General features: G+C 51.3%; 1 protein-coding gene and 1 long non-coding RNA gene across 2 annotated transcripts in view; one reads left to right on the top strand and one right to left on the bottom strand.

The window, feature by feature from the left end:
- The window catches only part of PACRG (parkin coregulated), a gene marked incomplete at its 5' end in the record, with an annotated part of 515,654 nt that extends 510,774 nt beyond the window's left edge, over nucleotides 1-4,880 (top strand). The window contains one exon of the mRNA XM_081295777.1: nucleotides 4,517-4,880. Coding sequence (XP_081151903.1) covers nucleotides 4,517-4,677 — 161 coding nt within the window. The 3' untranslated portion in view covers nucleotides 4,678-4,880. The remainder of the gene's footprint in view (nucleotides 1-4,516) is intronic.
- Nucleotides 1-14,699, bottom strand: part of LOC308649897 — a 25,861-nt gene continuing 11,162 nt past the window's right edge. Inside the window, exons 2-4 of the long non-coding RNA XR_014022191.1 lie at nucleotides 2,426-2,773; nucleotides 1,534-1,607; nucleotides 1-1,106 (exon numbers count right to left, since the gene is read on the bottom strand). This is a non-coding gene — a long non-coding RNA (uncharacterized lncRNA). The remainder of the gene's footprint in view (nucleotides 1,107-1,533; nucleotides 1,608-2,425; nucleotides 2,774-14,699) is intronic.

Consider the following 14,699-nt stretch of genomic DNA (forward strand, 5'->3'; position numbering starts at 1 on the left):
GGCTGGAGGGCTGGATCCCCCCTTGGGTGCGCTGGAAGGGGACTGCCTGTCGGGTGCTGCCCCAGGCCACGGAGTGGCTGTCTGCTTACTCACCCTCTCACTCCTCCGAGGCTTTCCTAATTTCTCTGGTTATGTGAAATGCTACTGTGTCCTTAGGAGGCAACATGGGCCTTCTTTGGTTATTGGGCTTGGCGGTTTACCTTACAGAGCAGCACTTAGAGGCTTGGCGAGGGAAGAGGGTGACCACACCAGTAGGGTACCCAAGTTGTCCCTGCCGTTCCTTGTCCATGCAGGGTTTCTCAGTTCCCAGTGGTATTTCCTTTAAACCTGTGTGGAGGGGACAGACGGGAGGGCCCTGCCGACTAAAGACCTGCCTCCCCGCCGAGTGGGCTTGGCCCTCTCCAGAGCCATGCTGCCACCTCCCCCAGGGCATTGTCAACATGAGCGGAAGTGCTTCCTTCCTGAGACCAGGCCTGTTTATTTCCTTAGCTAATGTCAGAAAGTACGAATAGATTTCATAACTTACTTCATCCGCTTGGTATGAAATGAACACCCCCTCAGGTATTTTGTGTGAGCAATTTGAAGTTAGCATTTAATTGTTTCATGTGTGTTTCCAATAACTTCAATAAGGCTTTCATTTCCAAATAAGTGCATGTGTATTACTATTCATAAGAATATCTATACGTTTGCCATATAAGAGTATCTTTCCAAAAAGCACCAGTGTCAGAAAAGTCCAAATTTGATTTTTCGCTGTCCCTGAGCCTCCCAGGGCCGTCCACGTGTTATTTACTGCTTTTCCTGTCTCGGAGATAAGAGGCTCCAGCGTCGGGCTAAAACAAATGGGTCAGAGTTCTCCCCAGGCACAGGTCCCGGTGCCGAGCCAAGCACCAAGGGAGATGCAGGCTGCAGGGGCAAGGCCCAGCAGAGCACCCAGTCTGCAGAGAGCATGTGTGACTGCAGTCACAGTCACCGCCATGGCCAGGCTCTCCACCCAGAAGAAATGCTTCTGCGCCAGGGACTGGCCCCGGCTTGGGAAGGCTGCTCTGGCCACCATATTGTCCTTCTTTCTGGCTTCGCTTCCCTTGCCTTTGTTTTTTCTCCTTTTCCTGAAATAGCAAATAAGAAAGGAAAAGAATGAGGCTTCCAGAGGCTACAATATTCACCCAAATCCTACATGATCCCCGTCTGCAGCTGGCCTGCATCCACCAAGCCTCAGATAACCTGGTGAAATGTGAACGCAGCTTATGTAAGAGCCCCCTGTGGTGGTCCTTAGGACAAGGTGTCACGATGGTCACTTGGCAGGCCCGAGCTGGGTTATGCACCAGGAGCATGCTGTCAGAGGATAGGGCTAGGACACACACATCCTCCTTCTGACCCAAAAGGCTTCAGAGACAGAAGCATCCAGGTTAGGACAGGTCAAAAAGGTTTAGATAGACAAAGAGTTTGCATATTTTTAATGCTTCAGCGCAATGCTTAAACAGCACAGGAAATTCAACATTCAGAGTGATAACTGCATTTAAAGTAACTTCTAACCTGGTGGCAGTTCATGCCTTCTACCCACAGGAACAGGCCCTGAGACCCTTGTTCTTCTCTGTCTGCATATCATCCTGGTGGAAGCACAAAATCTGGTTTAAACCCTTGCTATAGCCTTATTTGTTCGGCTATAAATAAAACATATCTTTTCCATCATCAACATATCTTTCTAGCTGCTGAACATAAAATAGACTCCTAGCTTCCTAAATTGAAATGTCACCTTCCTAATCAGAATTGACAATTGTAAATAACCATCTGGTTGGCTTTTTTAAAAAGTGTCCTATTTTCACAAACATATTTTCCAACAGCGTCATGTGTATTTAAAATGGTGAGCTCAAACTAATCACCTCAATTTCAAGTTCTCGAAGAAACTGACAGTATCGCAGTTTTGAAATGAAGATCCCATTACTCACCTGCCTCGCAACAGAGTTTAACACTGAACTGTGCAGTGTCATCACTGAGGCATACAAAATGAGGGGCCTGCTGTCTCTCTGTGGTCTTTTTTCTGCCCCAGTGATACACATTCTGCAACCGCCAAGTATTTTAACTCCAACTCACTTTTTGAACAAGCAACTTTTGTACTGTCCTTTTATCATTTGGTTTATGCACTGCTGAGGAACAAAAAAGCTACATAGTTTACTTACTCCTACAGTTAGATATTTTTTTCGAAGTAAGAATATGAAATAAAGTGTTGCTTGTCGTTGCTACTTTCTGGCGGACAGGGAAACAACAGGGTGTGTTAAGATTTCCATTGTGTGCAGACTTTCCAAACCCCCGGCTCCCACTGGGAAAATATGTCTATCCCGTGATCTATTCAGTTCTTGACCTTTTGACTAATACGCCGACAAAAGGCACATTTATTAGTGATTAATGTATGTATCTTTGTCCATACCAAGCGGGATCAAGGCCGTCACAGCTCGGCCTCCTCGGGCAGTGTTTCCCACGTGCCTTCGGGGTGCCTTGGGCTCCTCTGTCCTCCACAAACCTCCATGGAGCCTCCCTCTCCCTAAGAACTCCAGAGACCATGAGCAGGAGCTTATCAGGACTGGGATTAGGGAGGAAGAGGGACTCCAAGAGCAGCCAAAGACCCCCTGGGACATTCTTCCCATTTCCCCGGCTTCCTGGAAGGCTGAGGTGTCTTTCCATTGCCGTGTCTCCCTGTACAGGGGTCTCCTTCCTTTCCTCTGTCGCCGTAGGTCTCAGTGGCCAGGGCTCTCCTGCTGAGCAGCTCTTCTCCCACCTGTAACCAAAGAAGCCAAACGCCACTTCCTCCTGAGGTGCCTGCCCTGGGTGGCCACTCCTCACCGCAGCCCTCTCCTCAGGCCACCAGATCAATCTCTGTAAAAAGCACGTATTTTCTAAATGTGCATTTATCTGTGTTTTTGTTTATAAAAAGTGTTATCTTTGTTGTTTTGATTTTTTTTTACAAAAACCTACAGGGCAAGGCCTTTATGTACAAAAATATCATTTCTTGTCTGTTCTGTATTCTAAATCTTATTCTGAGGTCATAGATCCTCTGCATTTGGGCATGACTGGCCTCTCTGTGGATCAGACTTTACCTTAGCTCTCATGTGATGACAGGGTGGCTTCCACCGTGAGAAAGAAAAGGGCACCTAGTTACAAACGGTTTTATAAACCATTTAAGTGTTTTATGAAAAATGAAAATGCTCCACAGTTGCCTGCCTCACACTACGTTTCTTTTTGGAAATCAGTAGCGTTTCCGCCTGCCTTGCCCTCCACCAAGAGAGAGACGGACCAAGATGGCCACTCCCTCCCTGTGCATCAGCCAAGACACCCCTCCGCCCTGCTCTTTTTACATTGGAACTAGATACACGTTGTAAGGCTGTATTTGAGATAGGAATGAGCCGAGTCCTCCTGGTGACGCGCACCTCCTCGGGTTGCGTGGCAGTCCCCTGCAGTGGCATCCTTGCCTGGCTTCTGGCCCTCGCAGAGGAGGGGGCAACCCGTGCACCTTTGCAGGGGCACACTGACCACTGGCCTCTCGAGCCGAATGCCACAGAAGGTGTGCAAGTGTAGAGAGGAAAACATGGGGGTTTGATGGTGTGAATGGGAGCAAAGGGGGCGTTCTGTTGGACTCCCACAGTCTCAGCAATTCCTCCAGACACCTCACAGGCTGGGTGCTGTCAGGAGTCTCGCTTCCAAATGGCCCGAGTTTGCAGAGTAGCTTGAGGGTCTCAGATGCAGGTTATGGGGCCTTCCACGCTGCCCCAGCACTTCCTCTCCTAGAGTATCTGGAAGGCAGCCGCAGGGGTCACATCTGGGCACTGCGTGGCTGGGCTGGGTTCAGGCCTGCGGGCACCCACTGTGGGTGGCCTGCCCCCTTGGACTCAGAGGTTCCAAAACCAGCAGCAGCCAAAACCCCCCTTGAAGCCATAACCCAGAGCTGTCATTCAGAGGGTCAGTGGTCATTCAGGAGTAGCCACTGGCTTGGAGAGAACTTCCCTCCCGTCCCTCCATCCCGAGTGGTGGGAATGATGGCAGATCACCCAACGCTGAACCTGTGCTCACAGGAGGGAAAGCTCTCCTGTGGGCAAAAGCTGCAAAGCACAGGATGGGCTAGGCCTCTCCTTCCAAAGTACACCCCTTTTAATCCCAGGGACCAATACCTGGGCCTTCTAAATGCACCATGCTGTGAGACTTGGAACTCCAGGCCCAGGAGAAGAGTCGGTGCCACGTCAGAGAAGGAGCCCCTCCCAGGCTTGCGGCAGGTCTTGAAACTGTGATTAACTCACTTTCGTTTACTCCATTGTTTTTTAATGTTAAATCATTTTCCACCAGCTCCATGCGAGGTTTGGGTACTTTTGATTAGTTGTCACTATTTCTGAATCTCAGCATAGTCACGTAGAAATGTCAACTCTTTGGTTGTCCTAGTCACCATTCAGAGGAAGGGTCTAGACTGGTGTGTAGGACTTTGGGGAGCCACATGGGAATAACCAGCCTCTTTGTGTGTTTGCATGACCAGTTAACTCTGGGGATGGCATCGACTACAGCCAGCAGAAGAGAGAGAACATCGGGGACCTGATCCAGGAGACGCTGGAAGCCTTCGAGCGCTACGGAGGGGAAGACGCCTTCATCAACATCAAGTACATGGTCCCCACCTACGAGTCGTGCTTGCTGAACTGACGGTGGGAGCAGCTTGCCTGAGAGCCAGGCTTCCCTGGGGCCCCGGTCATCTGTCTCTGCCGCTTTTAGCATCTCATTACTAGTGACTTCTACGCTTTCTTTCTACAGCTGCTAGAATAGTGGCTCATGGGCCACTGGACTGTTCGCCCTATTGAGAGCAAGGCTTTCCGATACATAAATAGTGCCTGTTTCTTAGATTACAATAGTGTACTGTGCTTATTTGTTCTAGGAGAAGAATTGCTTCTTTATACAGCTCAGATGGAGGCAGGAGTTGGAGTTAAACCTTCACTTGTGTAGACAATAAAACTATAATTTTCATACGCAATTCAGCAATTGCTGTGCAGTGTCCGCCTGCCCCGAGGGTGATGTCAGAGGCTGTAAGGGAAGAGTTTGTGCTGACTGCTTAATAGGTGTTTGTCATGGAAGAGAAGCATCAGTTCAGGCTGCCTCTCTAGCAGCTGTGCAGAATAATGTGCTTTGACATTCAATAAAAGTGTTGAATCTATATTCCAATTACAGCAGGAGATTTTTGCAGCCCGTTATAACCTCAGCTATAGACGTAATTAATGCTTCTAGCCTGCTAGTGATCTGGGCTCCAAGGCCTTTCCAGTCTACATCTGGGTGCAGGTGGGGAAGCTGGGGAGGGGCTGGGGTCAGGGTGATGCGTGAAGCGTAACTTTGCAAACAGGGTTTGAAACGGAAAGCAAGGCCGGATCCTGGTGCACCGTGTCATGCAACGCATCTCAGGACCTGGCCTGCTGCTGAGAAGGCGGCCCGCAGTTGGTTGCGGGCTTTTCATCATTCCTGAAAACAGCCCACTCGCATCTTCATGATGGCCCCCGTCGGGTCTCCCCCAGGCAACTCTGCCTTCTCTTCCTCCTGCTGGTGGGATGGCTCTCATCACGCCATGGGCAGGTCTGAGGGCAGCGTGTCAGGAGTTCATTGAGACCGAAAACCAAGACAAAGCTAAAGATGTGCACTTTCCATTCAACAAAGAAGGGAAAGGCGGTGCCCAAAGAGAAGACTGAGAGTCGCGAGTCGCGCTGGACCGCGGCTGTTCAGCCTGCCACCCGGAGCTCCCGGCGTTTGAAACGCAGCCCAGAAAACTTCCTAGGCAGACGCTGCCTTTGCACACCTAAGCAATGCTATACTTGCCCAGAAATGCATTGCCTGAACGTCTTGTTTCTGTAGCAAAATGCAATTTCTGCATAAAAGTGAAGAAATGAACTGTGTTCCTCCATCCACTGAGCTTTGGCCTCAATATTATTGTTAGTAATTGTCGAAGGCTCAAGTTTCCAAAGGCAAACACCGGTGTTGTGAACTAGTTCATTATTCATTTTCACTGATTGCTGTCTCAGCATGTGGATTCTAGCATTTAGATGTTACCACCTAGTTTCTGTAAGCATTTTTTAGAATAAATGGAGATTATAATGATCAGGCAGAACAAATGAGCTCTCACATATAATGTTTGGAAACAACATAGCTAGAAGCAGACATGGGAAAACCAAGGAAGGTCTGCTGCAAACTATGATGTCCTATTGTACCCGCTAGCTGTGGTCCTGGTCTGTGGTCACACTGGACACCAAAGTTCATGATATTATTATTTGGAAAGACCATGGTTTGTTGGCACCTTCGAAAGCCTGAGCCAGAACAGCTCCTACTAAGTTCAGCTAATAAACACAGATGTGGGCCTGGCTTCTCACTCTCTCATCATTCGCATCAATACTGCCTGACATGGCACAAGAAGACCTTGCCAAGAGCCCCAACTTGGGCTTGGTATTAAAACTTTAGGCTTTATTCCCCAGCTCTGTCACTCATTGGCTGTGCTGTCTTGGGCAGATTACTTAACTTCTCTGACCTGATGTGTCCTCAGCTGTGATGTGAAGGTTACCCCTGCCTGCAAGGGTGCTGTGAGCATCAGAGGTTTTCCATATAAAGTACCAGCATCGTTTCTCACACTCACTGAGCTTTTATTTCAGAGAGAAACAGCATGAAGGATAACTCATTTTTACCCCAATAGAGCAATATGCCTTTGAAAACTCCTATGGTGCTCCTGGCATGGAAGTGGTGAGCTCCTTGAAATAAGGGGATCATTTTGCAGAAAAAACAAAACAACTGCACAGGCAACACCTGGAGATTGAAAAGCCATACAAGACAGAACACACATCTTCGCTGGTTTACTAATATAGAATCGGGAATGGTCTGCTTTCTCTTATCGCCAGTTTACTCCAGATTTGGCTTCAACTCTCCCCAAATAATTCCTCATTGACTCAAAAGGCGGGGGCCATGGTGTAGTTCAGTGATAGAGCACTTGCCTAGCATGAATGAGGCCCTGGGTTTGTCCCCAGCAAGGGGGGGGGGGGTAGGAGGAGGAGGAGGAGAGAGAGGGGTGGGCCCTCTGGGGCCTCCAGGCCTGGGCTAGGTGGAGGCTCTCTCGTCCGCTGTGTGCCTACAGGACTCTTGCCTTCGAGCTCTCTGATGAAGCACTGAGCACAGCACAGACAGCCCATGCCAGGCAGGGCTTGTCTGTCTGCTCTGATGCGGTTATACTGACTCAAAGATGCCACTCAGGAGTAGCAGTTAAAGGACGCTACAAGTAGGACCCTGGAGAGCAGAACCCATGGGCCAGTGGGCCCGTCACTTGGGAGCTGTGCGGCAGGGGCAAACCGGGTCACTGCAAGGGCCCGATGATGGATGCAGGCACAGTGGTCACAGCAAGGCCACAGCCCACACAGGGCGGTTGAAGTCTCCCTACCTCTGGTCACAAGGCAGCTTGGGCAAGTTATGTCAATTCTCTAAAACTCAGATCCTTCATCCATAAGTGCACTCAATGATGTCTACTCTGTGGCTTCGTTACAAGCATTGTATGAAAAGTTCATGTCCCTGAAGAGCTCAGCAGAATGCCGGCCTGGTGTCTGGAGCCTGCGGTGCTCCACCCATGTGGACCCTAGAGAGGGCGGGCTCTCGTTGACTGACAAGACCGCCCTCCATGGGGGTGGTCTCTGCCCCTCTCGCCAGCATAGGTTGTGGCTGAAACACACTTCCAGGTGAGAAGGACCTAAGACTTTCACAGTCACCACCCTCCTGGAAACCACCCTCAAGAGAGTGACCTCCCCTCCCCCAGTGCCACAAGAATAGGCGGCTAAGTCTTGAGATGCATCTGGCTGCAATACAGAATTGGAAAGCTGTGAAAGGGTGGTGTGTTTGGAAAACATTGTCAAAACTAAGATTTACTAAATAAAGAAAGCCTAAGCCTCCCTGGGGTGCACTTGCATGAGGTTCTGGAGAAGTCTGGTACAGGCCGTGGGACGTCTCATGGTGCTAACTTAAAAAGCAAAAACAGAGCAATCCTAGGTCTGTCTCAACACCCACCGCATCTCTCCCTTCTTCCAGCTATTTTGGAATGTTTATCACCAGCTCTTTCTCAGCAAAATCTGGGAGACTCAAAGAAGCTCCTGGAGATGCAGCACACCTGGGGAATCACCCACTGTCCCAGGTGTGCATCCCCCTCAGACAGGAGCCACAGTGCGCAAGCATCCCTGGGGCACCCATCGACTTCCTTTCACCATCTAAGGAGCCTTTGTCTTCAGCAAACCGAAACTGGCTTCTGTCAAGTTCCCACTCACCCCATTCAATGTGTGACTGGGCCCTAATCATCCAGGCCCAGAAGGACCGGGAACTCACAGCTGGACCAGGGGTGTCCATGTCAGACTGGGGCAGCTGGGGGGTGAATATTCTCAGCTCCTCCAGCTCCTCTCCAGGGTCCCCAGGGCCTGCTGCAGGGCTCACAAAACACCATGTTCTTCCCAAGGCCCAGAAAGAAGGGCTTTCCCAAGTTCAACCAACACGTGTCCTTTAAAAAGCCACATCGGAAGCGAGTTCTCCTTCCTATCTCCTTGTGTGCTCTGGACCCACTGTTTTTTTGCTCCCTAGGGAACCTGAGCATGATGTCCCGGGTACTGGAGGGGCAACTCTGAAATAATCCCTGCTCCCCATTCCACTGGGATCATCTGTAATCATGATGGTTTACTACAAAAGGAACGGTAAGTATCCTCTCTGCCCTGCGGTGGGGGGTGGGGGGACACAAGCATGCTTGGCTTATCAAGAGCATTTTCCAACAGGAAAATACACCTGATTCTAAAAATATCTCCCACCACCTTGGTCTCTTTTGCAGTCTTAAATGTGTGAGCGTGTACTCACTGGATGGGAATGCAATGCACTGGGTGGGCTTTGTTTCTGAGCAACCCCAAGTGACAGTGGCTTCCCCTCTGGTTCGGGGGCTACTGCTGACATTAAGGAGGAAGGCAGTCGCTGCAGAAGGTAGCCTGTGCCCTCCTCAAGGAGGGTTTTATTATTTGGGCTCTTACCCAGTTTTAGGCCTCGCTCGTGGGGTAAGTGACTGGACAATGCGCCAGTTCTCTTACCCGCAGCTAAGGGCATAGACGGATACCCAGGGCAAGTGCACTCTGCTCGCTGGTTTCCTCGCGTTTCTGTTTCAAGGGTCGCTTTTGCTTTCCCCAGTGGGAATATTTTTAAGGTACTTGGATGCTTGGCTCATTTGTACTTTGCCAAGTTTCTGTAAGTTTAAATCTGGGTGAAAGGATACGTTCTCTTCCTGTGCTTGATAAGTCTGAGAATTTATTACTTTAGTTTCTCTTTTATTTAGAAATTATTGAGAAATATTGCCTTGCCTTAAGAATCCTTTGGAAACTATGCACCCTCTACCCAGATGAGCGTACATTACACACAGAATTCAGATGGTAATTTCAGGGCATTGTGATCTGTCCTGATCCCATCCGGGCACCAAGGAAGCCCAGGTCTGGAACTCCAGGGTTAGAAGGTAAATCCAGGCGCACCCACCAAGAAAGAGCAGCGCTTCCACTGGGAGAAGCGAGGAGAATGTGCCGTCTGCTCGCCTGCCAGCACAGGGAGGTGGAGACGAAGTCACTGAAGAAGGAGCTGTCACCGGGGAGGACTGCTGACGCTCAGACTCGTGGCCTCCTCTCAGCCTCCTTGGCTACTTCCTCTCCTCCCCCTGACCTCCCACCCTTGCAGGATCCAGGGCTTGGGCCTCAGCCTCTTCCTGCTGCACCTCCAGCTGTGACCAAGGAATCGCACCCAGCCCCATGGCTGCACATGCCATCTCCCACCACTGACTCTCAAATTTAACTCGGGGCCCCATCTGCCCACCACCCACTGGACATTTCCACCAGCATGTCAAAAACCAGATAAATGAACCAAATCCAATTCCTTCCACTCTCTGATCTGCTCCCCCCACACACACCATGCTCCATGCATCAGCCCAACAGCCCTCCACCCCTGATATTCCACATCTGGACCAGAACCTCACAAAGCCTGTGTGCCAGGCCTCGTTCTGGCTCCCTCTTCCTCCTCCAGACCAACTAGCCATCTTGCCTATCTACCTCCCTGTGGGGTAGCCTCTCCTGGAATCCAGTGGCCCTTTCAACACAAACCCCCAAAGCTCCCCATCCCAGCACTGAGGTGAAGCCCGCGGGGACCGTGTGTTGCAGGAGCCATGAGGTCCCATTGCTCTGAGCTGTCTCCTTCCACAGTCCCAATTCCAGGTGGTGGGGCAGCCCCTCTGTGTTGGGGTCCAATGGGCCTGCAAGTTCTCACCCCGGAGCTCTGCACTAGCCGTCCCCTAGGCCAGGTGTGCACTCTGCTCCTCCCCTGCCTCATTCTGGGCCTCCCTCAGAAGGCCACTCTTGACGATTAAGAAGCTGTGGTGAATGTGTACAATGACGTCCTACTCAGCCACCAAGAAGAATGAACTTACGGCATCTGCCAGGAAGTGGATGGAAATGGAAACTCTCAAACTGAGTGAAATTAGTCAAACTCAGAAGCTCAAAGGTTGAGTGTTTTCTCTCATATGCAGAGGCCACCCACCCCCTGACTTAGAGATCACTGGACTATCTGAGGGTCTCCGTCTCAAAGGAGGAAGAACTATCAACCCAGTGTTAGATCCACCGAAGACACTGGACAGTAAAATACAAAAGGGCGGTGCTATGGGGATAGCCATTCACGATTCTGTTTAAAACAAGTCGAAGGGAAGTATTTTAAATATCCCTGGAGCTCCCAGAAACAGGAGCCTCCCAGACAGAGAGATAAATGTTCCCCATGGGCACAGCACCAGTGTCGCAGACTCCGTCTCCCTCCACATGTCTGGCTGGCTGCTCTTGGGAACTGTGCAGCCTCACAGTCCAGACCTCAGTGAGGCTGCAGTCAGGGTGTGGTCCCTTCCAAACATGTCCCAATCCCATGTACACTCCTTGTAGGGGCCTTGAGCAGAAAGGGGCTCAACCATCCATTTAAATCCACATCCTCGGGCTGGGGATGGGGCTCAAGCGGTAGCGCGCTGGCCTGGCATGCGTGCGGCCCGGGTTCGATCCTCAGCACCACATACCAACAAAGATGTTGTGTCCGCCGAGAACTAAAAAATAAATATTAAAAATTCTCTCTCTCTCTCTCTCTCTCCTCTCTCACTCTCTCTTTAAAATAAATAAATAAATAAATAAATAAATAAATAAATAAATAAATAAATAAATAAATCCACATCCTCGAAGACGCTCAGCAGAACCGACCCGAGGGCCCTGACCCCTTGGCCACCAGCATTAACCCCAGCATACCCTAGATCAGTGGTTCTCAAAGTAGGGTCCCTGGCACAGCAGCATCACCTGGGAGTTTGAGAGACAGGCAAGTTCTTGGGGTGCTGCTCATTATTACCCAATCCAACTCCAGGCTGAGGCCTGCTGGTCTTCCATGTGACAGAAGTGTCCTGTGCAGTGGTGAGCCACTGTCCCAAACCAAGGCTTTGCCCAGACGTTGATTTCCAGCCCTTCAGAAGGCCCAGATAAGCTGAAAGTTGGGGGTCCTCATGCCGGGGTCTCACGGGTCCTGCTTTCAAGGCTGGCCACTCCTGTGAGTTTCCATTCGGCAAGAGGACTCTTCAGGGAACTGAATCTAATTCAGACTTCAGGAATCTAGGGCGCCTTCACCTCCCCTCATCAGGAAGACAGCAAGATTGTCCCCCACTCTACAGAATGTCCCTGAGAAAAATATGGCTGACATCAGCCAGTGAAGAGCCACGGTGAAACCCATGTTCTTGGCTTCAAGCATCATCAGGAAAACAAAAAGGCTCAGACGTCTCCCTGCTGGAGGCAGCCGTTCCAAGTAGTCACTGTCATTGTTATCTCCATATGTGAAGCTTAAAAAAAAATGAGTCAGTTATGTTAATACAAAAAGGGAACTTTCGAGTGAAGGCTCAGAATGCAAGGAATTTGGATCAGCTGAACCGACTGACGCGTGACTTTGCTACCAGACACATGCCTGCTGAGCAAGATGGCTCTGTTAGCGTTTCCTCGTGGCCGCAGGTCTCAGTCTCCGTGGGTTGGTGAAAGCAACCTACAGCTGAAACTATGTCCACATGCAGCAAGGCCCACGTGTCCCTGGATTCTGGGAGATGCATAATCAGGGCATTCTCGAAGCACAGCTTTAAATGGTCTTTCTGTTCCTGCCTCATGCATCTGGGGCCATGGACGTTATATCCAAATGCAGCCAGAAAAATGTCCCATAAAGAACTTTATTGACAGAAAGGTAAATTTCTAATCACCCTTTCAGTAGGCTCCATTCAGAAGGGGTACTGTGTCATAAGAGCAGGATTTTCATGGCCCTCTTAGGAATTCTCCATATTAAAAGAATGTTTTCAGTTTAGAGAGAACCCAACTGCAAAACATTCCTGAACTGTGACCCGCTTTGCCCTGATCTCACATTATGTGGTGGATCTTTGTCTGGGAGGGGGGACGACCTCCTGCTTGCTGTGCTGTTTTGCCATTGCAGAGCTCAACCACCGAAAGGATTAAAATGCCCCGTTGCAAAGCAATTCAAGGACATGCTCGAATTGCTAATAGCGTCACTAACAAGGCAGGGGCCACATGTGTGACAAATACCACAACGTCCCACAAAGGAGTCCTGACTAAGGAAAGCTTTCCTCTGGAAAAGGTCTGCAGGAATCCACAGAGCGGTTGCCCCCCTGTGGTGAGGGAGCCCCCCACGGGCTCATGGGAGCTCACCTTCCCTCCTCGTGTGGTTCCTGGGGAGCTCGCAATGGCAGACACAGCACGGCACGTGAGAGGCACAGGGCAAGGAAATGTGGGGGGTCATCAGCGTGACCTTCACACAAGAGCGAACTTTGCACTGTCTGTAGAGGAGGGAGTTAAAATCTGAATCCCGACGTGCTTACAGCAGGGCTGTAAAACAAGTAGAAGGTGACCCCAGGGGCTTTGTGATAGTTTGGAGGATTCTAGCTAGAGAGGGATGGCCTCCTATAGATGCACCCGCGTCCTAGGTCAGTCTTCAAAACAGAGACTGACTCCAATCCAGAAGATAAAATGAAGCCCAGGCCTGGTGGGAGGGGTGAGAAAGCCTGTGCAGCTGGGCCCTGGCTCAGGCCAAGCTCCAGACTCTAGAGTATTGATCCCCAGTAGGACCCAGGCAGCCTCAGTTCCCCACCTGGAAATGGGCGGACGACGGGGCTGTGGAAGGAGGCCTGTCAGGCCTGAGGTTGACCTTTCCATAGGAAACACTCCAAACACACGGAAAAAGACAGAAACATAAAACGAACACCGAGTACAGAAATAGAAATGAGAGTATGTGGCCACAGTGACAGCACCCCATGCTGCTCTGGTAAGGTCTGCCACCAGCGTGTGCCTAAGATTGTGTTCCACCCCCGCACACACAGTGGCCGGAGCTATGGGAGCCCTGGGGGGCCGCGTTTTCAGCCGGGGTGAACACGGCCTCTGTCACTTGGAAGTGGTCTCCACTACATTGTATGGCGAGAGTGTCGGCTTGGCTCAGTTCTCCTGCAGAAGTCACATGGCCTCTGCTCATGGGCCACCCGACTCCCCTTTGCCATCCTCTGCCTGTCCTCCCAGTCTCCGGCTCCGCCCTCTTCTTTCAAGAGCCCGCACCTGCGCCCGGTGTTTAAATCCGTCCCATGGCTCCTTGAACTCAGTCGCCATGAGACTCACGCCACCAGCGCGACTCCTCTTTCCACTGTCCACAGAGATGACAGCTCCAAGCGTGGAGGTCTCCCTACTGATGGTGCCCCCAGGTGGGGAAGGAGGCCGGGGAGCGGGGTGGGCCCAGAGCCTCCTCCCCACTGGCCAGACGCATGCTCCCGCAGCCCGGGCCTGAGAGTCTGGAGCTTTCTGTGTGCCCCTACTCGCTCCTGGGCAGAGTTTGATCTGTCCTGCTGCCCATGGTGCCTCTGCCCCAAGGCAGGAGAAGAGCTGCAGAGCATCGGTGGGGACAACTGAGGCCCAGGATGTGCCAGCTGGGCAGGGGACTGCAGGTCAGCAGGCCGCTCCAGGCCTGAGTAAGATCATCACTCTTGCTCATAGCAAGCCGTGAGGTGGGCGAGGGGCGTCATAGATGAGGAAACCAGCGTTCAGAGAAGGGGTGACTCTCCTTCACAGCGCCCTGATGAAGCGTGAAGGCCAGCGAGGGCTGGGCTAGTTGTGCCCAGGCCCAGTCCTTCTCGCAGCTCACCACCATGGGCATCTCCTGAGGAGGTGGAGGAAGCAGGCCAGGCTCTGCTCACACAAAGAATTCACGGTTTCTGTGAAAGTGTTCCCTGGTGGCCTTTAAACCCCATTCCAAGCTGACCCAGGTGACAGGACTTCCCCTCTGGAAGCTTCGAGAAGGGCCACCGGTCACAGAGGTTCCCGCACTGGGCAGATAGTCGGCCTTCAGAGGTTCAGAGTCCTTAGCACCTGGGCATGCTGAGTCCAAGCAGGGACATCCACACTTCAAGAAGGGGCAAAGCCATGAAGAGCCGGTGTGGGGAGGGGCTCCCCTCCAAGTGCCGTTGGGCCCTGGCTCCGGCCAAGCTCCCCTAGTCCTCTCTCACTATTTGTTTTTACATTTTCAAGTGACACATACTGCACCCACTTAAGGGCACAGTGTGGCCCGTCAGTGCTTGTGTACCATGTGCAGCCATCAGG

This window comes from Spermophilus citellus (genome assembly GCF_964194105.1).
Source record: "Spermophilus citellus genome assembly, chromosome: 5".
NCBI classification, from domain to species: Eukaryota; Metazoa; Chordata; class Mammalia; order Rodentia; family Sciuridae; genus Spermophilus; species Spermophilus citellus.